Genomic DNA, 27,839 nt, shown 5'->3' with positions numbered 1-27,839 from the left:
CACAATGATCAATTTTATGTCTATCGTATCTTCATTATTTCAACCTCACCTGTGAGCCTCCAGCCTCTGCTCCATCTCCTCCAGGCTCTCGTCCTCCATCTCCTACAGCCTCTCCTGCTGTACCTTCACCGGTCTCTCCTCCTGCATCTCTGTCGGTCACCTGAAAAAAAGATGCATGAACTATAAACAGTGGGAGATTTTGGAATGGAACAAACAGAAATATTTACAGGATGGTTCTAGTATGATTCACAATTATTATTAATATAATGTATAAATTATTCATTACCAATTTGAGTGTATAAAAACATATTAAATATGTTTTTTCCCTTAAACGTGTTTAAACAGTTGTTGCATTTCAACACACAAAAAATAAATGGAAAAAATAAGATAAATCTAATGAAAAGTGTACATCTTTGACATTAAACTTAAAAAAATCTGTTGACGATGATGATACTGTTCATTTTTTCAGAGCTTTTTAATGTGAACATATACATTGCAATAGATAAGTTTACAATAAAGTTAAATGATAAAAGTTTTGAAGTTACACTTCTACTACTACTACTACTAGTAATAATAATCATGATAATAGTAATAATAATAATAAATAATAATAATTATAATAATACGAATAAATTGTCTGAGGAGTCAGTTATGTGGAGGAGATGAGTTTGTAAAAGTTAGTTTTGAGTATGTGTGTGAAGGAGGAGGTGAGTCTGAGCTTAATGCAGGGGTGTCACATGTTCCAACTTACGTTTTGACTTTGAAAGAAGTCTTATATCCACTTTTCGTTTTCTTGACATGCTGCCTCCTGGCTGTGCCTAACTACCAAAGACTCACAAATGAACACTTATTCAAATGTTATGTAATGGAAGCTGAGCTGAGCTCTGATATTAGACAGCGTCTAGTTGACGATGTGACTCAGTACCGGTGTTCCCTAGCGGCTCCAAACTAGCAAAACAACGTGAGCACGTTCTGACTGTTTACAACTTGAGTGACAGCAGCAACAGCCAATAATACGTTAGCAAGTATCAGCAGAGCCAATAGATTAGCTTTTGGGTGGGTCTAATAGGAAACCGGTTTCCGTTTCGGTCCTAGTGCTCAACCAAATTCATTTAATGGAGCGTAATATTGTTTTTGGATGGAAAAAAGTGAAGGGGACCGAAACTGCCTTTTGAAAAAGTGGGGGGGACATGTCCCACCCGTCCCCCCCCCCCCCCCCCAAAATTACGTCCCAGCGTCTCTGTAATTTATTTCTGTAGTCTGCTGGCACTGTGATGGGGGATATTTTAACTGAAATGTGTCTGAGTGTGAAAATGTTTTTTGTATTGTAAAAACAGTTACACTTACACTTTCTTTATTGAGCATGCATGCAAATCAATAGACAACCCAAAGCATTCAAAAAGTATCCAAAAAGAAACCCACACATATGTATATGCAGAGAGAGAGAGAGAGAGAGAGAGAGAGAGAGAGAGAGAGAGAGAGAGAGAGAGAGAGAGAGAGAGAGAGAGAGAGAGAGAGAGAGAGAGAGAGAGAGAGAGAGAGAGAGAGAGAGAGAGAGAGAGAGAGAGAGAGAGAGAGAGAGAGAGAGAGAGAGAGAGAGAGAGAGAGAGAGAGAGAGAGAGAGAGAGAGAGAGAGAGAGAGAGAGAGAGAGAGAATGTTCAATGGGAAGGGAACGAAGCGAAGCTCTGGTAGCTTATATAATCCCCCCAAATCAAATTTCAAGAAAGATAAAACAAAAAGAAATATATATATTATCCCTACACTGAGTGTCATTGCCATTTTCCTATAAGTTTTATCCTCAATCACACAAGCAAAATTTACATTTTCTTATGTCCCGCCCCCCCCCCCCCCCCCCCCGCCATGTTCACAGCTCCCAGTTCACCAACAATAGACAACTACAATCAAATGCAACACCCTTACAACTTTTCCTCCTCCTCCATGTAATTGATTAGTATAATTTTTTATACTTCTCTTTAAACTTATGCAAAACAGTTTTGTCTTTTGTTTATGTTAACATTTAGGTACCTTTATGTGGATGTTTATTTCCCTCTGGATTTAATGTTGGAGCACTGATGATAGGGGTGGATTGTTGGCAGGTGTGATTTGCTGGGGTATTTAAAGGAAGCCAGGTGGAGGCTTGGAGAGTTTTGTTTTTGTTATTTGGTGATCTGTAAAAGGAAAGAGGTGAAATAAATGCAGGAGAAGCATTTTGGCTCTCTGGAAAAATGTCCATGTGCTGCAGTTTGCCTCTACTTCTTTCAACTTGAAGACCTTCTGGCTGCTCTACATTCTCACAATGGTGAATTGTGACTGAAGGGCAGCATGAGCCATTAGAGCTAGCGGCTAGCTCCCCAGAGACATGATTTGTAATCGTAGGATGTCCTAGGAAGGTCCCGCCTTTGTCTTCTCTGAGTGGCTACAATAGCTCTCCTATGATTGGCTATTTCATTCAGCAGCAAACCGTCTTCCCTAAGTGCAGACTGTACTGATGTACCTTACTACTGATTTCCTTTCCTATCCGATACCAAGTAAATGAGGTCCAGTGTCGGCAATACAAATGGTCTTTGTCAGGTGACCAATCAGGTGCTGCAGCGTGTTGGATGATCGGATGGGATTGCATGTGTATAAACAAAGGAAGCACCTGTCTCTTTGTGTTGTTGTGGGCTTATTAAACTGCAGAAAATGGTACACCACGGTTGGTGGTGAGCTGCCATGCTATCTCCAGAAGAAGGCAGAAAAGTTAAATGTGGCAGGGATTGAGTTAACCGGATATGTTCCATTTTTGACCATTTATTTAGATGGAGAAATTTCCAGGCTGTTGGACATTCTGACAGACTGGAATTACCCCGTTGCATACAGGTGTGCAGACATTATAAACGTTACGCACGAGAACATCACAGAGGTAACCAACGGATTCCCGTCAGAACCTCTGAGCATTATCTCTATCGAACAAGGATTGGGACAATATTACATGTAACTTGTACCTAGTTTTATAACCTGTAACACGTACTGTAACTGTAACTTTCATTTTGTAGCATGTCATTCTCGTTTTGTATCACGTAATATTTGGTACGTAACATGAAACTTTCATTTTATAATTTGCAGAAAACAATCAAATCACAACTCTCAACACACACACATCTCTGTCTACAGTTACAAAACTTGAGTCTACAAGTACAAAACATTTTGTCCCAATTCTAGCTTCTTTCCCAAAGACCCAATGACAGGCTATGTCTGACCATCTTAGGTGTGTTCTTGCTGTGTCTTTCTAAATCCATTCTTTCGTTCTTTTTTAAACACAGAAACAGTTTTGTTTACCTGTTTGTAGCTACAGTTTCGCCGACAGCTGCCGGCTTCTTCAGGCTGACGCTGATGGTGGCGCGTCACTTCCTTCTCCGTTTATCAGCTGGACAAAAATGTGGAGTCATCTACGAAATCCCATGCAAAATATGCAATAAAACATACATAGGAGAAACCGGACGCCAACTCAATACACGGACAATAGAACACAGAAAGGAGTGCGAGAAAGAGGCAAATCGTAAACACACAAGAGCAGCAAAAGAAGAAGCAGAAAGTACAATAAAAAAGTCGGCCGTAACAGATCATTGCTTAAGAGAAAACCATATAATGGACTGGGACAGCACACGGATCATAACCACCGAACAACAAAAATACAAAAGATGGATCAAGGAAGCTATCGAGATAAGGAGACGTGGATGTGGGACCATGAACAGGGACGACGGAGTTTACACGCTGGACCACGCATGGGACTGCATCGTCGGAGAGGGGAGAGCGGGCAGCAGAGGGCGACAACGTCCTCTGCTGCCCGCAGATAAACGGAGAAGGAAGTGACGCGCCACCATCAGCGTCAGCCTGAAGAAGCCGGCAGCCGTCGGTGAAACTGTAGCTACAAACAGGTAAACAAAACTGTTTCTGTGTTTAAAAAAGAACGAAAGCATGGATATGTCTGACCAGCCAATCACGAGCCTTGGATTCCTGTCAAAGACAATTCCTGTTGGAAACAAGCAAGACTTGGGACAAAATGTTTTGTAACTGTAGACTGAGATTTGTGTTTTGAAAGTTGTGAATTGATTTTTTTCCTGCAAGTTACAAATAGAAGTTTCATGTTACTGAAGTTACATGTAACAAAATGAGCATTACATGCTATAAAAAGTAAAGTTACCTGTTACAAAACGAAAGTTATATGTTAATAAACAAAAGTTACATGTTACAAACAAAAAACAAAAGTATTTGTGGACAAAAATTTTCTGAATCGACCAAAACTGACTAAGAATAAAATACAATTTTGTCATAAAGACGAAGACTAAAACTGGGATGCCTGCCGATTACCATGGACGTAGAGAATATGAGCGGACATTAACATTAAAAGGTTATTCCATGTTTTCTGAGTCCGTTCAGATTTCACCAACCTAAAGCAATATTACTGTAGTGTTTTGTTGCAGAGTGTAGCAACGCTGAGTAAACACCAGGCTAAACCTTTGTCAAATAATAACAGGAGTCAGTGTAGAGTTGACCTTTTACACTTAGAACCTTCATTTGACAAGCGGTGAAAACTGTAATTGAAAAGAAATACAGAATAGAATAAACGATCATGTTTACATAAATATTGCCTCACAAACTAATTCAAAATACGACTTTACGTAATTGTATTAACCTGAGCAAAGAAAATGACCATCAAATACCTCTTTTAACATGTACAAATCAATCATTGTGAACTACAAATAAAATTGTTTTTTAACAACTACAGCCATTTATGCTTTTTTTAACATCTTTATCATGAAGTTTAAACACTTATGGCGTTGCCTGAACAGTATTCCCAAGACGATGGCTGTGGATAAGCCTCAGAGCATGACCGCATGCCACTCTCCCTCTCAGAGCAGCCAGGAAGAGGAAGTAAAGAGGAAATTAACCAGTACAGGTGACCCAACAGTAAGTGAAGCTATTAGTAAGTTCACCTTGAAAAATAAAATCTTCCCATTTAACATTTTAAACCTATTCACTGTTCTTTATGACTTAAATACATATAAATGAATAACTTAAAATGAAACATAAAATATATCCATCCATCCATCCATTTTCATCCGCTTAACCGGAGTTGGGTCGCGGAGGCAGTAGCCTAAGGCGAGAGGTCCAGACTTCCCTCTCCCCAGCCACTTGGGCCAGCTCCTCCGGGGGAATGTCAAGGTGTTCCCTGGCCAGGTGAGACCGGGGTCTACCTTTAGGTCTCCTCCCGGTTGGACGTGCCCAGAAAACCTCACCAGGGAGGCGTCCAGGAGGCATCCTGACCAGATGCCCGAGCCACCTCAAAAATATAAATGACATAAATGCCTTATGAGGCATCACAATTACAACTGTTATCCAATCACATCACATGTTTCTGTGTTTCCCACAGTTGTCCTAAATATGGCACTGGTTAAAGAAGATCCTGAAGAACAGAGTGCTGATGTAGACCAGCAGAACCCAGAGCACCTCCACATAAAGGAGGAAGAGGAGGAACTCTGCACCAGTCTGGAGAGAGAGCAGCTCCATTTGGAACAGGAGTCTGTCACCGTCAGGTTTCCATTCACTGCAGTTTCTATAAAGAGTGAGGATGATGCAGGGAAACCTGTGTTATCACAGCTTCATCATCAGCAAATAGAAGACAGAGATGTTCCAACCAGCAGCTCAGATGACCAGAGGACAGCAGAAACAGGTGGAGAAGGAGAAACTAGCAGAAATTCAGATCTAAACCCTCATGAACAGACATCTGACTCTGAGCTGTCAGACTTCTGGCCCGAAACTGGAGAAAGAGTCAATGACTCAGTCTTTAGCTGCCCAGAGTGTGGTAAACAATTTGTCCAAAAGTGGTCTCTCAAGATACATTTGAGGGTGATGGGTCATTCAGAAATTAGTTCTTCAGACGGTTTGGTAAATAAGAAATGTGAAGGAGGGGAGCAGCCTGCAGATTCACGCAGGAAACGAAAAATATACATTTGTGATTACTGTGGAAAACGATTTGTTTGTAAATCATATTTAGAAAGTCATGAGACCGTCCACACAGGACTGAAACGTTTTGTTTGTGAGATCTGTGGGAAAAGAGTTACAAAAAAGACAAGTTTAAACCAACACATGAGATCCCACTCAGGACAGAAACCTTTTGCTTGTGAGCTCTGTGGACAAAGATTTGGTGAGAAGGCATATTTAACCCGTCACATGAACGTCCACACAGAACATAAGCCTTTTGCTTGTGGGCACTGTGGAATAAGATTTAGCAGAAAGGAATATTTAACCCGTCACATGAGTGTCCACACAGGACATAAGCCTTTTGTTTGTGGCCACTGTGGAAAAAGGTTTTACAAAAAAGCACACTTAAAGACTCACGTCAGCATCCACACAGGACAGAAGCCTTTTGCTTGTGAGCTTTGTGGAAAGAGATTTTGTCAGAAGTCCAATTTAAACAAACACATGAGAGTCTCCATAAAACACAAAAAAATTAAGTTAACAAGAGTATCTAAAGGACCCTTGTAGGCTTTACATCCTAGATGTCAGTTTTGTACTCCTGGTGGCAGTCCTCTACCCTAGATCAGAGCTACATTAGGCCCATAAGCCACCTCTTTCTGGCCAGAGAGCCACATATTTCAAACTATGTCCAATGCTAAGCCGGGCAGATGCAGAGAGCGCTTTTGTCTCTTCCTGAATGGACTACAATGCGATCCACATTTTGTATTCCTAAAAAAAAGCATTCAGAGACTACATTACATCCAGAACCGCACTGCTAGGATCCCATTGAGGGTGTGCACATAAGTACATATCACCCCCATTCTGAAAGATCCTCATTGGCTCCCAGTTAAATTCAGAATTGCATGTTGGGGTCGTAACACTGAATTTGAGATTTTCTTTACTTGTCTCCAGTCTGCAACAACAAATACACCGCAAATCCCCAGAATCAATCTCCGCTGCATGGGAGATCGGGCCTTTTCAACCGCTGCTCCAAGGCTGTGGAACGGTCTACCCATCCACCTGAGGGCCCCACAAATTGGATGCTTTCAAATGGAATCTTTAAGCCTGGGCCACAGAAGCGCTGTGGTTTTGAGAAGTCAAATGGTCACACAGGAATCACTACACCACTTAACGCTTCTTGGAAAGTCGCCTGAAAGTCACGCAATAATCTCAGCATCACGCGGGACTTGAGAACAGGAAGCAGAAAGTGACTTGTTTGTTCATACGGGATCAGATTTGCCATCGTGTTTTGTGAGACTAATTCATTTAAAATGGGTAAGTATGCTATTTATTAGAACATAATTGTCGTCGCGGTGGCAAAAACCCAGGCGTGAGAGGGGTTCATTGAGACCATGAAGCAAGACTTCTGTTAGGCTTCGAGAAGATTGTGGTCCACCATCCGGCGCCTCAGGAGGGGAAAGCAGTGCGCTACCGACACTATTTATAATGGGGATGGTGTGCTGCTTACCTCTACTCGGGATGTTGTGGATCGGTGGGCAGAATACTTCGAAGACCTCCTCAATCCCGCCGACACGTCTTCCAGTGATGAAGCAGAGTCTGGGGACTTTGAGTTGGGCTCTCAAATCTCTGGTGCTGAGGTCACTGAGATGGTTAAAAAGCTCCTCTGGCGAGGCTCCAGGGGTGGATGAGATCCACCCGGATTTTCTTAAGGCTCTGGATGTTGTGGGGCTGTGTTGGCTGACGTGGCTCTGCAATATTGCGTGGACATCGGGGGCAGTCCCACTGGACTGGCAGACCAAGGTGGTGGTTCCTCTATTTAAAAGGGGGGACTACAGGGTGTGTTCCAACTATGGGGGGATCAGACTCCTGAGCCTCCCTGGTAAGGTCTATTCGGGGGTTCTGGAGAGAAGGGTACATTGAATCGTCGAACCACAGATTCAGGAGGAGCAATGTGGTTTTCATTCTGGCTGTGGAACACTGGACCAGCTCTACACCCTTAGGGGGGATCCTGGAGGGTGTGTGGGAATTTGCCCCACCAATCTACATGTGTTTTGTGGATTTGGAGAAGGCATTCAACTGTGTCACTCGGTGGGCCCTGTGGGGGTACTCTGGGAGTATGGGGAGGCCCTCTATACGGGCTGTTAGGTCCCTCTATGACCGGTGTCAGAGCTTGGTCCGCATCGCCAGCAGTAAGTTGGGCTTGTTCCCAGTGAGAGTTGGACTCCGCCAAGGCTGTCCTTTGTCACCGATTCTGCTCAGAATCTTTATGGACAGGATTTCTAGGCACAGCCAAGGTTTTGAAGGCATCTGTTTTGGTGGCCTGAGGATCAGGTCTCTGCTTTTTGGAGATGATGTGGTCCTTTTGGCTTCAGCAGAACGTGATCTTCGGCTTTTGCTGGAGCGGTTTGCAGCTGAGTGTGAAGCATCTGGGATGAGAATCAGCTCCTCTTAACCTGAGACCATGGTCTTGATTCGGAAAATGGTAGAATGCCTTCTTCGGGTCAGGGATGAGGTCCTGCCCCAAGTGGAGGAGTTTAAGTATCTCAGGGTCTTGATCACAAGTGAGGGAAAGCTGGAGCGTGAGATCGATAGGCGGATTGGTGCTGCATCTCCAGTGATGCGGGCGTTGTACCGGTCTGTCAAGGTGAAGAGAGAGCTCAGAAGGCGAAGCTTTAAATTCACCGGTCGATCTACGTTCCTACCCTCACCTATGGTCAGATAGGGTGAGAAGCTCAGTCATCCGGAAGGGGCTCGGAGTAGATTTGCTGCTCCTTCACATTGAGAGTAGTCAGTTGAGATGGCTCAGGCATCTGGTCATGATGCCTCCTAGACGCTTCCCTGGTGAGGTTTTCTGGGCACGTCCAACCAGGAGGAGGCCCAAAGGGAAACCCAGGACACGTTGGAGAGACTATGTCTCTCACCTGGCCAGGAAATGCCTTGGGATTCGCCCAGAAGAGCTGGCCCAAGTGGCTGGGTAGAGGGAAGTTTGGGCTTCTCGACTTAGGGTACTGCCCCCACGACCCGACTCCGGATAAGTGGATAAAGATGGATGGATGTATACTACAAACGGCTGTCAAACCGTACCATACCCCGGACTAAATGTTGAGTGCTACACATGCTCATACTTTTCATGCCCAAACTTTTTAGTTGCCCAAAATTGCTAAAATCCTTTTAAAACATTGGTCATAATTAATATTCTAATATTTTGAGATACTGAATGTTCTGGCCACCAGACTGGCCTCTTCAGATGCAGGAGCCAGGATCGCCCAGCCCCGGTGATCAGCCAGACACTGCCTCTCCTCCAGGCTGCTGAGGAGCACAGCTGAGCTGAATCTTTCTGATGACCTAGACTTGGGATAAAAAGGCTGTGCCTTCAGCAGTCTGGGAGGCAGCGGTGCAGGGCTTCTGCTGTCCTCCAGGCACCAGACGTTGGTTTGAACCCCTTTGTTTTTGATGAGTTTTAGCAGGACGGTTAAAGCTCTGAGATGATCCTAAGGGAACTTTAGTTGATGTCAACTTAGTTGACTGAGTGATGAGTATTTTAAAGGTTAACTCTGTTCTGGTTTTAAGACTTTTATCGACATTGTGGATTTTAAAACACCTTCATTTTTGGTAAAACTTATAACGACGTTTTAACCAGGTGTTTTAATTGATATGTTTGTTTTGAGTTTTTTGTTTGACATTATTTTTATAATGCCCTCCATCTGTTTACTTACTCGCTTGTTTTTAGAAACTTTTTTTTATGAAAGTTAAACCCACTATCATGTTTCTTATGTTACCCCCTCCTTCACATTTAACAACACATGTCGGGGTCGTAACACGGAATTTGGGATTTTCATTAATTGTTTGAGTCATCAAAAATTAAAGAGGTAAATATTTCAGATATATCAGTCTGTGTTCAATGGATGCATCTAGTATACAAGTTTAACTTTCTGAATGAAATTACTAAAATAAATAAACTTTTTTCATTATATTCTAATTTTGTCACCAGCACCTATGCATGTCACTACTGGGTAAACAGAATTGCAACACAAACAGAGGCATACAAAAGTGTGTGTGTGTGTGTGTGCGCGCCGTGCAGCGATCGTTTCGGCGTCTGCTCAGTTTTTTTCGCGAGCCGCGGGTGAACCGCGTCAGTTCTGGCAGGAAGTCAAACCTAGACATAAGAGGCAGGCCGAAATTTAACAAAATAAAGCATTTCAAAATACAATTCCGCAATAGTCAAATGTGTTCGTAAACAGACACTGCATCAAAACCACACGAACATTCATCATAAATTTTCTATATTCATCTATAGTCAAATGGCCCATTTACACCATTACATACAAAAAAGTTCCACATACCTTTTCCATTTATCCACCACACACAGCGATCAACATTCTCTATCACACATACTTACAACAAACCCCATTTTCTTTTGTACACTTACACCCTCACACCACTCACTGGCAGGGGCGCAGATAGGATTTTCAAACTGGGGGGGACAAGGTTCCAATGTACCCTCCCACAAACACACACACGTGCACGCACACGCATGTTCACATACACAATTGCAAGAGCCTTAACTAGAGCTTAGTCAGTTTGTGTAATTTCATCCAATGGTTTACGTAAACAGTAACACTATCATATCCGTGTTTGAAGCCATTATGCAATGGAATGCTGGCAGCAAAGCTCTGCCTGATCAATACTATCCAAGTCAGTCAAGCCTCTCGGTGGGAGGTGGGGGGACAATGGATACTCCCCAAAGGCAAATCAGCCGTGAGATGAACAATCCCTTATTTTTGCACAAAAACTTCTCCCTGACAGGTAAAACTTAATCCACTGGAGTGCCAAGGCAGATATTCTTCGAAGCCCCGCCTATTCACTCTGGTGACAAATGCGCTTTACCACCTCCAGACCGGTAGGTGGCGGTAATGATCACAAACGGCCCACAGAAGAAACCCTAAAAGCTAGCAGACAAATGTAGCAGCAGCAGCGCTGTAAACCATCACCAGGCTGTGGAAACTTTATTCTCCTCAACAACTTGGTGGAGTTCTTTCCAGAACCAGAGAAGATATTCTGCGGTCTTCGTGACAATCGGAGCTCCAGAATCAGGTTGTGGGTGAGAAAAGCTTTTCTCTAGACTTCCTGTCCTCTGGATCTGCTGCTGTTCCTTTGGCCTCTCAGTGAAACGCGCTCGTTTTGCTGCTTTCTTCAAATTGAAGAGTCTTCCTCCATCAGACTCGGTCATCTGAGTTAGTCATGATGCAGGATCGCTGCTCGCTCTGATCCATCCTGCTCACACTCTCCGACGGAAAAGCCTCGGAACGTCATCAGCTGCTTTGTTTCTATTGCAGCTGTTAGCTAAACACGGCTAAAGCAGACCTGCTACCACTTCAGGATCTGGGACTGAGTCATCATCTGGATCTGGACAACATGGATACAGGTACACAACTACGTGTGTGTGGTGTACTTAAGGTTATTATCAGAGCTGTAGAAAGAGGGTTGCGACACTCCAATAGACTTCTATGGAAAGAATTGAATGCGGAAGTCACGTGGTTCAAGTAGCTTCCAATAGTTCCAAACAGCCCCCGCAGCTGCATTGACTGCAGTTCGTTTTCGGTGTTTCGGAAGGAATTTTTTCCGGTAAGTTGATGAAATGTCATCATTTTTTTCCATTGTGAAGCGTTAGCTAACCGCTTCGTACCACAATAAACCAACGATGATATTTTATGTTTCCAGTTTTAACTAGATAACCTTTAATGAGCTAATTGTGTGCAGCTTGTTGATTGTGAGCATGAGGGTTCAGACGAGCTGCAGACGGGTCTCTTTCAGTTTGTTTGATTCTACGTTTTAAAAATATTCCCCACAGTTTGAAATAGGTTATAAACTTTTTACATTATTAGTTTTATTTGGGATTTTTGTACAATACGTTGCTGGTTGCTGTATCAACATGACCATGCATCAGAAATGGAAGCACAAATGGAGAGACCAATAATAAAGAAAAATGTGATTGTGAAGACAAGTAATTAATACTTTTTCAGTTAATAACACTGACTGCATCAAACTGCTGAAGCATGAGACAAACGGGATTACGAACGTAAGAAGATATGTTGTTCTGTTTTGTGGACTCAAGTAATAAGAATAGAATTAAGATAATTCAAGAACAGCAGTCGAACAATAACTTTTAAAATGAGACATTTTCCATAAAAATGCTCATTTCCACTTGCTGTATAATATTAGCATTTGCTATTTTGTTATTAAGGAATGACAATAAGAATTTATAACACAACTATGAATAAATAAATGTCAGAGTTACTAAAACAGATCTTATGTAACCATTAAAGGCTAAACTGTGTTGTGTGTCCATCTTCATGTTTTCATAGTGGCTGAGCGGAGAGCTGACCAGGAACATTGGTGGTGGCAAAACCCAGTTGGGTCTGTGATGGAATGATGCACGCCTGGAGTGATTGCCATCTCATCCACAGTGAGCACACTCTCTCCATGTCTGTCAGATTTTTAACCTTCAAACTGAGCATGTCACACACCTCTCCTAACACACCTGGTTCCAGCTTAATGGGCTGCATTTGTCTTTGCAGGGTTCTAACATCAGGCAGAGGGATACTCGTGTCCTGAAGAAACCTGCAGCCTGTTGAACCCACTGAAAAACAGCTGTACGGCCTTTTTGATTGTCTGTTTACTCCATTTAATGCCTCTTGTGTTTTTCATGCCTTTTTGACTTTCTATTTCCTCCCTTAGGTTTTCCAGCTGGGTTCCCTGCTTGCATGGCCTGTTCCTTTCTCCTCCTGGCCGTTATGGCTTCCTGGGATGTCCCTATCTCCTGATACCATCTCATGTCCCCCCTCACTTTCCCTCATCTCATTTGCCTCACTGCTGCTGCTGCTTTCCTCATTCTCTGAAATTATAATGGCACTCTTAGAATAAAGAATCATTTTAAAATAAAATGAATACAAATGTCTAATATTTCAAAAGGTTTGTACCACAGTTTACTTGAGTACAACATGTGTGGTCACTGGTCAGTGGATCAACATGCAGTGGTTCTGCTGTACTTCTCACTGCGGGGTCCTTCCTCCTCCTTGGTTCAGGGCGATGAACAAAAAGCGTTGGACCAGCATCAGCCCTGAGTCTCACCTTGCCTTGCCTAAGCTTAGTAAACTGTCCCTCCTCAAAATGTGCCTGTAGAGTGGTGTATTAGTTTATTTCCTGCCACATTTAACAGTTTAATTGCAGCCTTGTGCAGCTGAGAGCAAAACATGTAGAGCCTTGATAGAAAACATTTTAGAGTGCACATTAAACTCACTGCACACAGCTTTTTGTTATTGTGATCTCTGGTCATGGTGAGGCTGCTCCTGCTGACTTGAGCCAACCATTTTCTTTCTGCGTCTTTGGTTAAGCCATAATTCTGATTCCTCCCTCAGACCGACTGCTGTACGCAGCGCAGCCAACCACAGTAAGATAGCCAACCTATAAAGGTATTATTAAAATACAGTTTTTGTACATATAGAAATATTGAACAAAACCAAAAATATAGAGATGTAAAATTACATATTAAAATTTTATCCAACCCTAAAATTAGTCATTTCAAATTTTAACCCACGGACACATTTTATTTTAATAATAATCAAAATAAAGTTATTCAAAAGAGTTTCATTAGGTCTTGAGTTCATTGCTCATAATTAATGATTCAGCTTATTTGTGCATATGTAATGACGAAACATAATGTTGGTAAAATGCTTTATTAAAATGCTATTATACATGTTGTACAAGTTTGGTATTAATTATTCACAATTAACACTTATCTACTGTGTTTGACCATACAGTTTCATTGAAATTTTCTTTTTAATTAGTTGCTTTTAGTCAGGCTCTAGAAGCCAGATAAACTGGGTTATAGATGCATGTACTGTCTTCACATTAAAATATAAAGGAATGACTGTAAAATGTATTCTACTGAACATAACAGATCATCATTCAAAGCATAAACAGCTACATATTTTCTTCAAGGTAAGCTGGAGCAAAATTCTAGCTTTCAATAAACCACTTTAAAATGGATATTACAACTCGAGTTTAGGGCTTCTTGTAGGACTTAGTTATTAAATATGCTTATATTAGAGCAGTGTGTTGCATTACTACATCAAATGTATTGCTATATTATAGTAATGTATGTGGTCTAAATGTGTTCTACAGTGTGTTAGGACTGTCATATTCCTGTAATGTAGAACAGTCACGGGTGTTTGTCTTCCTACAAATGCTCGGAAAAATATAAATAGGCTACTTTGTGAAGGAGTTAAGACATAATATATAATATTCAATAATTACCAAAAATTGCCAGGGGAAATGTGACAATATTCAATTTTTGTGATTTTTCCCACCATACGCCGTTCAAACTGACTTATGGCGCTGGGATGTTTGGAACTATCGAGAGCTCCATGAACCACGTGGCCGCGAGTCGGCGAGTTCAAAACGTGTCGCAACTCTCTCTTTCTACAGTTCTGGGGCCTCATTTATCAAGCTTGCTTACGCACCTGTACACACTGCACAAACAACATGCCTGACAATTACATTCACGCACTGTGGTCCTGTCCACTTGTCTAGGAATTTTGGGGTAGAGTATGAGAAGACCTGTCAAAGTGTCTGAAATGTCATATCCCAACTTCTCCCTGTCTTTGTTTGCTGGGAAACCTGGACGATGTCCCAATTGAAACATCTTTGGTTCACGTGGTTCTGACTGCCATTTGCATCGCTCAGAAAACTATCCTCATGAATTGGAAAAAGAGATACTCTTTGCATTAACCAGTATAGAAATATTTTTTTAGATCATATTGCACTTGATACAGCCTCTTCTTCCACTTCAAGTCAATCTCTTTGGGCTCCTTTGATTTGTTCCATCACATAGCGATGATGGGGGGGTCATTGACATTGTCCTGCTGGGTGATGTGGTTGGTGGGGTGGAGGGTCTGAGTTTGGAGTATCCGGACGTTCCCTGAGGGTGGGTTCACTGGGGGCATCTGGGGCTGGGGGGCTGCTACCCCCCTCTGGAGGTGCTTGGGTTGCCTTGGGGGGTGGACTACTGGCGGTTGTGAGTGGGGCCCCTTGGGGGTCTTGGCAGTGGCCATGGGTTGCTGCCTGGCGGCTGCAATGCTCCTAACTAGGTCTGGGTGGGGGCTTGGGGTGTGGGATTGGTCGGCCCTGTGTGGGGATCTGGGCGGGGCCTTGGGGGTCAGGTCCTGACCTGTAGGCTGCCGGGAAGAAGGCGGGAACATGCAGCAGAGCCTGGCCCGGGCTCAGGGACCTCGGGTAGACCTTGGCTCCTCTGCTTCTTGCATCACGGGGGAGGGAGAAGTCCAGGAGGGTGAGGACCCAACCTTACCTGGATGTCCTATGTCTTATATATTCTGGAAGCTGTGCAAATGCAGGGATGGGAGTAGATATTCTGCTGGGGTGGGGCTGTGTTGGTTCCTATTGGCGACTGTCAAGCCTTTGAGTCGCCGAGCAGCTGAATAGGGGAATAATGTTGACGCGCCCGCTGTTCCACTCCGAAGTCAAAGTTCCAGGTTAAAAATTCCTTTATTTGTTATTAAAGCCTTAAAATCCGTTGAAAACAGTGATAAATAAAAAACATTCTAAGCTTGAGCGGTCAGCAAAAAGTTGACTTCCCCCATCACCCACTCGTTCTCCCATTCCCTCACCTGCACAGGTGATAGCAATCACTATTATTATTACCGACACCATGTGACCCAAGGCAACGCCTATCCACAACATTCCGGCCCCTAATTATTACATTCTCACAGTAATAATTACACATCTGACACCATAACTCATATGCTACATCACAACACAGACACCCAGTGAGACCACATATCATACTCAAAAGTCCAGCAAAGTTGTTTTCTCATTTCCTCTCTTCCTTTCTTCTGTCTGCACACGGTCAGTCAGTCATAGGCCAGAGGTTACCAGCACTTAGCCTAAATATAGTCAGTCTGCGACGTACATCTCATAACGAAATCAGTTCAAAGTTAGCCATGTCACATCGTGTCAAAAGTCACCGTCATGGGTCAGAGGTCTCCTGAAGAAGGCATATCTTTGTAACGGGTCTGCGCACATGGCTGGTTGGGGTCTTAATCCAGACCTGACGCACAAGCCCCTTTTCATCTGGTACAGCACCGGTGACCCTCCCAATGATCCAGGAACCACGAGGTGCAGAATCATCCACTATGAGGACCACATCTCCAGGAATAAAGTTACGTTTAATCCTTCCCCATTTCTGGCGCCGCTGAAGTTGTGGCAAGTATTCCTTAGTCCATCTTTTCCAAAACAGGTCAGATATATATTGAACTTGCCTCCATCGTTTGCGTACGTAGAGATCGTCCCTCCGGAACAGACCAGGTGGTAAAGACGGGTTGGACTTGAGAAGAAGGAGATGATTTGGTGTTAAGGCTTCCAAATCATTTGGATCAGTGGATTCCAGTGTAATGGGTCTACTGTTGAGGATTGACTCCACTTCACAAAGAGCAGTTTGGAGCCCTTCCTCGTCCAAATGCTGCGTTTGGAGAGTGGAATTAAGGACCTTTCTGACAGAACGAATCAGCCGCTCCCATGCTCCGCCGTGATGCGATCCAGTTGGGGGATTGAAGATCCATTTCACTCCCTTCAAGGACAGAGCATCAGAGATCTTTTGCTGATTCCACTCTTCCATAGCTCGTCTCAGCTCGCGCTCTGCGCCCACAAAGTTAGTCCCATTGTCCGAGCGCAATTCTTGTACCTGACCTCGTCTTGCAATGAAACGTCGTAAGGCGTTAATGAAAGAGTCAGTGTCAAGAGATGAGGCAACCTCAATGTGTACTGCTCTAATCGCCAAACAAGTAAAAATAACACCATACCGCTTCACAAGACTTCTCCCACGCTTCACTTCAAATGGACCAAAATAGTCCACTCCAACAAAGTTAAATGGGGGTTTCTCAGGGGTCACTCTGCTTCCGGGCAACTCAGCCATCCGCTGCTGTCCTGCAGCTCCATGAAACCTTCTGCAGGTCACACACCTCGACATGATGCTTCGAATCAGAGTACCAGCACCAGGAATCCAATATTTCTGATGCAGCTTTGAGAGCATGTGGTTCCTTCCACCATGACCCACCTCCTTATGAACATGCTGTAGAATGAGATTGGAAATGTGAAGCTCTTTAGCGATTATGACAGGATGCTTGGAGTCTTCTGACATGACAGCCTTACTGAGACGTCCGCCAACCCGCAGCACACCAACCTCCAAAACAGGATTCAACTTATATATGTGACTGCTTCGTTTCACAGATTCTCCCCTTTGGAGACAAGAAATTTCTTCAGCGTAACTCTTCCTCTGACAGAACTTAATTATTTGCATCTCAGCAACCTCAATCTCTCCCAATGAAAGAAAGCCATGCCGGAAATCAACCTTATGTTGAGCATCTTCAGACTGAATTGGATCAGATGCAGGCTGAAAATGTATCTTCCTGCGATGCAATAACAACATCTTGAACCTTAAAATCCAACCCATCACCCTGATGAGACGAGTCCAGGATGAGGCACGATGGATTAAAGGGGTCAGAGGATGATCATCACCGTGCACTTGTGAGACGTTGATGGCAGCAGACACCTTAACTTCAGGATCTTCACGTGGAAGTTCTTGCAAATTTTCTGGGTTAACAGGCCAATTGTTCTCTGGCTGTGTAAGAAATGCAGGGCCACATATCCATTCAGTGTCACGCAAAAAGGTCTCAGCCTTCACACCTCTGGAGGCAAGGTCCGCAGGGTTATGCGTGGTGTTCACATACCTCCATTGGGAGGCACTAGAAGCCTTGAGGATTTCTGACACTCTGTTTGCCACAAAAACACGGAACCTGGAAGACTCATTATTTATATATTTCAACACTGCAGTGCTGTCCGTCCAAAAGACAGAGTTTAGGAGAGGTAGTCTCAACTCCCTCTTCCACGTTCTATCCATGCGAACTGCTACCACTGCTGCCGTCAATTCCATGCGAGGGATGGTGACTGGTTTTAAAGGTGCCACCCTGGATTTTCCCATTATGAAGGAACTGTGCGTCTGTGAGCAACTGTTGTGCAGCAACAAGTAGGTAACAGCCCCATAGCCCTTCTCACTCGCATCTGCAAAGTGGTGCAACTGAGCAGTGGTTGTCTCTCCAAAATCAGGAGGTTTTAAACATCGTCCGATGCAGATATTGTTCAACAGATGCAATTCTTCTAACCAGCTTTTCCACTCTTCAGCAACTGCTGATGGTATAGCATCGTCCCATCCTATCCCCCTCTGGCACAGATCTTGAAGGATCCTCTTGGCTGTGAAGATAACAGGAGCAAGGAACCCCAGAGGGTCATAGAAGGAGCTTACTGTGGATAGGATCCCTCTCCGAGTCAATGGTCTGTTTGGGATGGATATGCAGAACTTAAATGCATCTGACTGCAGGCACCACTTCACTCCCAATGCTCGCTCAACAGGTAAAAGGTCACGATCGAGGTCTAGGTCCTTAACTTCATTTGCTCTTTCCTCCTCAGGTATGACTGCCAGAACACTGCGGCTATTGCTGATCCACTTTGTTAAGTGGAAACCACCCTTGGCGCAAATGTCTCTAAGGCCTGAGTAAAGATTGATGGCTTCTTCTTCAGAGCATATTGAAGCAAGGCAGTCATCCACATAAAAACTATACAGAATGGTGTCAGTCACCTGCTGGCTGAAGTATGCTTTGTTGTCCTCTGCACATTTCTGCAGGGCGTAGTTAGCACAGCTTGGAGAAGACGTTGCCCCAAACAAATGAACACCCATTCTGTACTCTTGCATGCTCTGATTGAGGTCGCCACCAGGCCACCAAAGAAACCTCAAAAGGTCAGCATCTTCTTCTGGCACATGCACCTGGTGAAACATAGCCTCGATGTCAGACATCAAAACAATTGGCTCTTTTCTGAACCTCGTCAGTACGCCAACCAAGCCGTTTGTTAAGTCAGGACCACTCAGGAGCTGCGCATTAAGGGAGACACCCTGGAATGATGCTGCACAATCAAAGACGACCCGCATCTTCCCCTTGGTAGGATGGTAAACCCCATGGTGAGGGATATACCAAAGCTTCCCATCGCTGCGCTCCAATTCTGCGACTGGCACTCTCTTTGCATATCCTCTAGATATGAGATCTGTCATGAAAGCAGTGTAGTCTTTGTGAAAGTCTTTATCTCGGATGAGCCTTTTCTTCAAACCTAAGGCTCGTTGCTCAGCAATTGCACGGTTGTCAGGCATTCTTATGTCTCGGTCTTTCAGTGGCAGGGCAATGCTGTAGTGCCCATCCCTCAAGGTCACCGTCTTGCTGGCCAATTCCATGAACTTCATGTCTTCCTTTGACAGCCCCATCTGTTCATCATTGCTGCTCTCAGGAAAGTCTATCTTAAACTGCTGTTTCCATAGCTTGTCCAGTGTGACAGCAGAAAGTCTGTTGGCAGTAACTGTTGCCAGACATCCTGGCCTTCCACAGCATTCTTGATTAAGTAGCCCATTAACTGTCCAGCCCAGCACAGTCCTAATGGCAAAAGGTCCTTCACCTACACTCCGGATGACCTCCAAAGGTTCTAGAGCTCTGGGCATATTCATGCCAATCAAAAGCTCCACATTGGCCTTAATTTCTGGCAAATGAACATGCTTCAAATGTGGCCAGTCATCCAGGTCCTGTTGATTTGGGATGTTACCAAGATCTACAGGCATTTTATGCTGAGTGAAGAGGTTAGGCATATCACAGTACATGTCACTGTCCAATCCAGCAACTTCAAGTTCAGGTACAATGAAACTGTCCACCACTTTCTCCTGTCCCATGGTGCGCAGGAGAATCTTTGTCCTCCTCCCGTCAATATTCAGCTTACCCATAAGACCCACTGTGCAAAAGGACGCTGAACTCCCTTGGTCCAGAAAGGCATACGTTTCCACTATTCTTTGACCTCTCTTGGATTTTACTTTAACTGGCACAATGGCAAGCTTACAGTCTTGTTCACCGGCCCCAGTAAGGCCACTAGTCTGGATCGTAACTGGAATGTTATCTGCCTCATTACCAGGTTTAACTTCACTCTTCTCTTTATGGTTTATATGGAGTATACTTGCATGTCTACGACCACAGATTTTACATGAAAGGCGTTTTCTGCATTCTTTGCTTATGTGCCCAGTACACAAACAGCCAAAACAGATGCTGTTCTTTTTAAGAAAAGAAATCTTCTCATTATGAGGTTTCTTATCAAGCAGAGCACATGACTCCAGTGTGTGTCCGCCTTTGCAGAAAAAACAAACCTTCACAGTGCTGTGCCGATCTTTAATCCATGTCTGATTCTGTCTCTCGACATCAGAGACTGTTGTAGCGAAGCTACTTCCTTTAGCTCTTAGGTGTGGAGAACGTTTCCCTCCATTGCTGCCCTTGGCTGAAAGATGTGTCGCTGGAACGTCACATAAATTTCCAAAGACAGGATCTATTGCAATTTTTACTTGACGCTCAAGGAAGGAAACAATGTCGGTGAATGCGGCTCTGCGATGTTGCCTCTCCTGAATGTCACATGCTACTGTTCGCCATTTGTCTTTTAACTTATATGGCAGTCTTCTAATCACAGCAAGCATATTGGCGGGTGTATTTAATTCAGAGAGATCGCTAATCTCTTCCATTGCATTGCAGCATCCACGTAAGAACAAACAATATGCCTGAAGAGCTTTTCCATCTTCTGATCTAATCAGTGGCCATGAGTGAACTTTGTTCAAATAAGCGGATGCAATCACATGTCCATTCCCGAAGTGCTCATACAGCAGAATCTTTGCCTTTACATATCCAGCACTCGCAGACATATTTTGACAGCTTTTAACAAGTTCATTGGGCTGCCCTTTGGTGTACTGTGCAAGATAATGCAGGCAGTCGCCAGCATCACCAGTCTTTGCTTCTATGACCTGTTCAAACGAGCGCATGAAGGCCTGAAAATGTAAAGGGTCACCATCAAAGGTTTGAATCTCCCTTTTGGGCAGTGAAGAAAGACTCTGCTGATTGACCAACATACAAGTCAATTCATTTTGTTTTTCCATAATGGACAACAGATTTTCACTGGCTACTGGATGAGCAGCTTGTGGCTTAGGAAAAGGTGGAATTGATCGAAAAGCATCAGAAGGCCCCATAAGAGCGGGTGCAGGCTTTTCCCTTTTCATAGTCTGTTGCACTGTTTTTACTTGAAGCTCTGCATTACCAGTGATTGTGTTTCCCTTTGTAAGCATCTGTGGAACAAAAGTCTCTGCATCCGCATCAAGAATTCCATGGCTGTTTCTCTTTGTTTTCAAATATGATTCCATTCCATTAGATTTCCGTGAAGCGACGCTCCGCATAGTGGATCCAGTTCTCAGCACGTTAACCTTTGCAACAGTTGCAGCTATATCTGCTTCAAGCTGAAGTTGTTCTTTCTTTCTCCTCAATTGTTCCTCTTGCTCTTCCAGAGAGTGTTTTTCCTTCAGCATATGTTGACGTGCGAGCAAGGCAGCCATTTCAGCTTCCGCCCTGAGACGTGCAGATGAAGTAGATGATACTCTTGAGCTTGACCTACTGCCTTGATTTGACACATTGTCGGATGGTAACACATCATCATTAACATCATTCTGGGGATTAAGAGATGACTGAGGTTCTTTTCCAGGGTGCTCTAACATCTCCATTTCTCCTCCCAGGGAAGTTTCCTGTGATTGTGCTTTGTCAAATGATGGCCTCCCCGAACGTTTATCAGTTTCAGAAAGCCATATCTTAACATCCTCCATAAACCCTTCATTGTATTTAGCGATGCTTGAGAACCATGTATTTTGTTTATTTTTCTCATCAAATGAGATTAGAGAAAGTAAAGATTCATGCAAAGCACTGGCATGCTCAAATAGGTGTGTTAACTCATCAAACTGTTTTTTGACTTGTGAATGATTTGTATCATCTTTCATTAGCTCTTTAAGAGATGTAATGAGACTTTTCATTTTATTTACATGCCTTTTCTGATCTGTTTGGATGGTTTCAACTTTGTTTGCAAGGGCTTTCTCAGTGAGAGAAATTAATCTTTTATCCTTTTCAATTTTTCCAGCAACAGATGCCTGTGATCCACTCATTTTAAGCATTCAACATCAGCAGCATTCCAAATCCAAAACAAAGGCAACAGGAAATCCTTCAAACTCAGTTGAACGCCTGCAGAGCCACAGCACACACATACACCATGTCCAAGAGCAAACGCAGCGGTGGGCGTGTCACAAAAACATCCTCAAATGATCAGAATCCACACTGCGTTCCAACAAGCAATACGCAGCACAAAACACGGTTTACATACCACCGTCGTCTCCTCCTTATCTGTCAGACGAGCCGCTTTAATGGGTGAAGTGGCGGCGGTGTGTGGGCTTGCGTCGGCGTTTATTCAGCGCAGATTGCGGGCAGCTCCATTGCCGTCCCACGCAGTCTTTTTTTTGCTGACAAATATTGGCGACTGTCAAGCCTTTGAGTCGCCGAGCAGCTGAATAGGGGAATAATGTTGACGCGCCCGCTGTTCCACTCCGAAGTCAAAGTTCCAGGTTAAAAATTCCTTTATTTGTTATTAAAGCCTTAAAATCCGTTGAAAACAGTGATAAATAAAAAACATTCTAAGCTTGAGCGGTCAGCAAAAAGTTGACTTCCCCCATCACCCACTCGTTCTCCCATTCCCTCACCTGCACAGGTGATAGCAATCACTATTATTATTACCGACACCATGTGACCCAAGGCAACGCCTATCCACAACAGTTCCCTCGGACTCCGTGGAGCTCTGCAATGCTGCTGCGTTGGGTCCTGGCAAGATGGGCCATGCCCTGGGTGGCATTTTGGCAACAGAGGTGCCTATTGGGGCCAGTGGGGAAGCTGGCTCCCTTGAGGGCTTAGGCCAACCAGCCATTCCTCCCCATCCCCACACAATTCTCTCCTCCTGCTCCCTCACATCATCACACAAACTTGCATATAGGACTTTGGGGGGTGGACAAGTCAGGGGGTGTGGGTATGGACCAAGCCCCCACAATGCCGCTCAGAAAATGGTCCCATCCCGGAAGTAAGAAAAATTGCAGTTCCACCCTCATCCGCTGGGGGCTGGTGCCAGAAGCGAGCAAATCCTCATTGACTCCCATGTTAAAAATGCCGATTTCACAGCAGAAATAAACATGTTTACAGCCTGGTGCCAAAACATGTTTTTTGTCTAAATTATCTAGTTTATACTCATGACAACTCTGAGGGGGGTGAATTTTTTTCTCACTCTTCTGTTTAAGTGTATTGAAAGCCTAAAATTCTGTATAATTAATGAGCATCCGACACACGTGACCGCCGCCTCAGACCCACGTGACCACAGAGCTAGCTCCGTGGAAAGGCCTCAGTACAGCCTCGGTCTGGCTTGGAAACTGCTCCGGCATTTTGAGTCTCTGTGTTTGTGTATTCTTCTTTGGATATTATTGGTGCAATTGTTGGACAAAATGACTTGCAGTGGTATTAATTGCACTAATAGAGCGTCCAAGGAGTCTCCACTTCATTTTTTTCGGTAAGTTAAAATCTATATTCGTATTTTATGTCACTGCTACCTTTAAACTAGCTGAGTTTACCGAAGTAGCTAGCTAACTATCAGTTTAACATGTAGCATGTACTGTTTAACCATGAAATTTAAATGTAAAATACGGTAAAATAATTAATAGGGCATATTTAGATGGGTAATAGGGTAAAACCCAGTGCATTTAAGATAAAAATGGGTTGAAATATGACGGAGCGCTAAGAGGGAGACTTCTGTGTCCATTCTTCCATCCGGTAATCCCCAGCGGTCAGGCCGGGCAGCCTGGACGATCCGGCGCCTATTTGCTGCGCCTAGCTGCTGCGCGGTCTGACCGCTCGTGGAGTTTTTCATGTCTGACTTTAACCGCATCTAATACTGTATTACGGCGTGAGCGCAACAGCGACAACTTAATATCGATGTGTAAGCAGCCTGAGTGGTAGGGTGTTTTCATCTGAACCCTCCAGCAGGCTATGCTGCACTATTGACGTGTTAGCGCGCGGCGCTAACAACTTAGCAACGTGACATGTCTCTGAGAAAGCGTAAAACACGGACGCTTCTTCTGAAGCGGAAAATAACACCTCTTCTTAAGCAGAGCAGGATGTCGCCTCGGCTCGTTCACGGCCGAGCCGGACTGAGCTCGATAACATTGACCAAGCACAGCCACTGGGTCGTTGTAGCTGCCACCAGGCCTGCTGAAGGAACTCCAGCGGGTTTCATCAGACTCGTAAAGTTTCTTGTTTTTGCTGGGGATTTCTGTATTTTACCGCTCCCTCCTGCAGTCTTCCCCTATTAAAATTTAAAATGTGTAACTTTATGTATTGTGATGAATGACTAATATTCATGTTAAACTGAAACGTTAGGCATTTAGGGGGAAAAAACAAAATAATAAACATTATACAGATGTCAAATAAATCAAACTGTAATTAAACTATATATTTTCAAAGTCATATAGACAGCATGATGGTTTGTGTGATCCGCGCGGTTTCACTTACACCCCTTTAATGATCAGGCTGTTTTTTATTATTTTTATCAGCTGATAGCAGTTAAAATTATGGTAAAAAATAATTTTATCTGTTTTTGATAACTTAATGCCCAGGAAGAGCATCTTCCTGGGCATTAAATATAACCCAAATGTTTTATTATGAGCAGATCTGATGAAGGTTTAGACAAGCAGTCTGCAAAGTAAAACTTGTTTAGAGTCCAAACTCTTACTAAAGCTTTTGAAAAGAAAAAATGGTTGAATTTTGAGAAATATCCACAACAGGGGAGCGAGACCTCTGAAAAATGTATATTTTCTCTGAATTCATAGAATAATGTGAAGATTCTGGGAAAAGTTGGGATTCTGAGATTAAAACGTAAATCTTTCTAATCATAATTCTGGCAGTTTTTGTGTCCTTCTGCTGTGGAAAGTCGTGCAACATGAAGATACTGAGAAGATGCTTACAACCTGTATTTTTATTCCATCCATAAATAAAATCATGAGCTATTTTTTTAATCCAAATTTGATCCAAAGGGCCATCGTTGGTTCCAGACCCGTTCTAGAACATTCCTCTAATCTTAAAGTCATCATCAGTTTCTTCCTTTTAACAAATATTTATTTGTTCAAATATTTAATATTTATAACTGGAATATTTGTTCCTCCCTCTCCCACTGCAGTTAGTCCTGTCCTGCAACCCTGTTTTTGCAGCTTAGTGAAGCCAACCATCACTAACCGGGGGGTGGTTTTGGACCCAGAGATGCGGATGGACTCCCACATTAGCCAGGTGGTTAGATCCTGCTTTTCCCGGCTTCGCCAGCTACCAAAGATGAAGTCCATCCTGAAAGACGTGTCATATTTTCTCCCCAAGCTGGACCTGACCGTCATGTATCGGTCCAAAATAGTGTGATGATATTGTGTTTTTGTACATAACAGACTTTTTAACAGACAAATTTGTCGCATTCTCCTACACCTCTTCACGGGCTCGCCACAGTAAATATTCTATTTGGCAAGAGATAAACTTTATTGTATTTATCCTAGTGAATCTATAATTAAACGGGTAAACTAGTAGTAGCACATCCAACGTCAAGGAAAATAAAGTGTTATTATCAGGAGAGGGAGCTAGATTAAATGGTTAGCGACAGTGTTCAAGCCAATGGCCCCCTCCATGAGGCCACCACAGCTCAACAGAACATCGTTGTAGCTTCTTCTGGGGAGAAAAACACTTAGAGAGAAAATAAAGTTAACAGCTGAAATAATACAGTTAAAGAGCAGATTGTAGAAGAAAGAAACCCCTGGGTTAAACTGGTCTGTCTACTGCATAATGCTGAACTCTAACATGTGTCCTCAGGGAAGGACCTGATTGGTGTCCAGAACCTGCTGAAGAAGCACCAGGCTCTGCAGGCTGAGATCACAGGTCATGAACCTCGCATCAAGGCTGTCACCCAGAAAGGAGAGACCATGGTGGAGGAAGGTAGAGCAGGTCTGGTCCTGACATGTTTCTGAGGTGTCTGCAGGTTCTGGCTCACTTTTTTTGGGTCCAGGTCACTTCGCTGGTGAGGAAGTGAAGACTAAACTGTGGGAGCTTCATGGACGTTGGGACACGCTGAAGGCCAAGGCGTCCCAGAGGAGGCAGGACCTGGAGGACTCTCTGCAGGCCAAGCAGTACTTTGCGGATGCTAATGAGGCCGAGTCCTGGATGAGGGAGAAGGAGCCCATCGTTGGAAGTCCAGACTAAGGGAAAGACGAGGACTTGGCCGAGGTATGGAAGTCCCTTCCTGAGAAACTCCAATCGCTTTTCTTTGCTCTCTTTCCAGTCCTTCATAATTAGTGTTTCTGTATTTGTCATTTCCTTCGGTTGTCTACCAGACGTCGTTGCTCGTTTAAGCGTCTCATGGGTTAGGAGTAGAAGTGCTGGCCTCGCACAGGAAGTGATGACAAACGTGTTCCCGTCGCTCTTATTTCAAACGGTTTACAAGCTGTGATGTGTGTTCCCGCTGCAGAGCAGCCATGACACGTGGCAGCCGGCAGAAGGCTCACGCTTTTCCACTAAACACCCGCAGAGCTGCGTCTGCGGTGAACTGAGCAGGGTTTGTTTTACGGTGGCGGATCCGATTGGACCATCGCTGCGAGAAAGCTCCACTTGTGTCAGACGAGCTGAAGGTTCTGATGTTCTGCTCCACAGGCTCTCCTGAAGAAGCACGAGGCCCTGATGTCGGACCTGTCGGCTTACGGCAGCAGCATCCAGGCCCTGAAGGAGCAGGCCCAGTCCTGCAGGGTGAGTTCAGAGCCCTCGGCCCGTCAGAACATTCTTATCCACCACGTTCTAACACCAGACCTGTTAACCCGACAGCAACAAGGTGATCAGCAGGTGCTTTTGTCCTGCAGGACCTGAAGGCCAATGAGTCCCGCCTGAGGGACATCAACAAGGTGGCATCTGAACTGGAGTCAGAAGGTCTGATGGCTGAGGAGGCTCCTATGGTTCAGGCTCAGGTGAGCGTCACCTGTCTGCAGCAGCTGGTCCCTCTCACTTCCTGGTTTAACTCTGCTCGTCTCTGTTTGTAGCAACAAGAACATCTGGGTTCTGCTCCTGGAAAGGTGCGTGTTGTCCTCCGCCTCCACCAGAACCAGACGTGGTGTTTATGTTACCACTCATTTGTTTGTTTACAGGATGAAGCCGACTCTAACACGGCGTCACCCTGGAAGGTGAGTTCATTCAGCTGATCAGAGGTCACCTCTGATGGCAGCAGTCACGGCCGACCGTGCTGACATCACACAGGAATTCAGGTGACCCGGCAGGCACCAGGTTTTGGTGAAAGTGGGGACATGTCAGCTGGTTGCCATGGCTAGTTATCTTTATGCATCTGTATGACTGCTGACTGGTGTGTGTTTCCTGTGACCTTTGACCTCAGACCGTACGGTTGGGCGTTCAGACGACGGCTAACTTTAATTCCATCAAGGTAAGAGGAAGCTCTTCCCTTCCTGTCTGAGCGATCCGTCTCCAGGTTTCTTCGTCCGGCGTCCAGCCCGCTGGCGTCCACCTTCATCTCACCTTCATCTCATCTCACTTCATTTATAGTGCAATACTTTCACATTATCATTTTCCCACACTTCTGTATACCTGTATTTTGTTGTTTTTCAATAAAGAATGACAAATTATTTAAGTTTGGTTTTTGTTGCATACAAATATATATCTGTAAAAAATATCTACAAAGCTAATGTTTACATAACAAGTATGATTGGGTTTTGCAATACGGCACTCAAGTTTATTTTAGTAAGATTTTCAAACCAAGTAAAGTTAGTAAAGAACACATTTCTATTGTCTGCTAA

At 44.0% G+C, this 27,839-nt stretch overlaps 2 protein-coding genes across 12 annotated transcripts in view; both read left to right on the top strand.

The window, feature by feature from the left end:
- Nucleotides 1-27,839, top strand: part of LOC107395521 (zinc finger protein 652-B-like) — a 36,907-nt gene that overhangs the window by 2,077 nt on the left and 6,991 nt on the right. For 2 of the 10 annotated variants that reach the window (XM_070548147.1, XM_070548146.1), the window contains exon 3: nt 5,415-5,714. In XM_070548147.1, coding sequence (XP_070404248.1) covers nt 5,415-5,714 — 300 coding nt within the window. The other 8 variants (XR_011519115.1, XR_011519113.1, XR_011519116.1 and 5 more) reach the window with 8 other exon arrangements.
- Nucleotides 26,226-27,668, top strand: LOC139066138 (spectrin alpha chain, non-erythrocytic 1-like). Of its 2 annotated transcripts, XM_070548159.1 has the most exons (6): nt 26,226-26,271; nt 26,695-26,787; nt 26,898-27,002; nt 27,075-27,107; nt 27,180-27,215; nt 27,422-27,668. In XM_070548159.1, exons 2-6 carry the CDS (start codon nt 26,722-26,724, stop codon nt 27,497-27,499), a joined length of 318 nt encoding a protein of 105 aa, XP_070404260.1. In that variant the 5' UTR covers nt 26,226-26,271; nt 26,695-26,721; the 3' UTR covers nt 27,500-27,668. The 2 variants fall into 2 exon arrangements, with proteins under 2 accessions (XP_070404260.1, XP_070404259.1); XM_070548158.1 differs by having other exon boundaries at nt 27,075-27,215.

The sequence above is a fragment of the Nothobranchius furzeri genome, chromosome 2 (assembly GCF_043380555.1).
Source record: "Nothobranchius furzeri strain GRZ-AD chromosome 2, NfurGRZ-RIMD1, whole genome shotgun sequence".
Classification (NCBI taxonomy): Eukaryota; Metazoa; Chordata; class Actinopteri; order Cyprinodontiformes; family Nothobranchiidae; genus Nothobranchius; species Nothobranchius furzeri.
Note: the sequence above shows the minus strand (reverse complement) of the source record. Positions and strands in the feature narration are given on the sequence as shown.

Excerpts from the sequence above, each read along its gene's own strand:
- LOC139066138 (XM_070548158.1), top strand. The coding sequence starts at position 26,722 with ATGTCGGACCTGTCGGCTTACGGCAGCAGCATCCAGGCCCTGAAGGAG. Across the intron at positions 27,003-27,074 it reads CTCCTATGGTTCAGGCTCAG|CAACAAGAACATCTGGGTTC; the intron begins GTGAGCGTCACC and ends CTCTGTTTGTAG. Across the intron at positions 27,216-27,421 it reads ACACGGCGTCACCCTGGAAG|ACCGTACGGTTGGGCGTTCA; the intron begins GTGAGTTCATTC and ends CTTTGACCTCAG.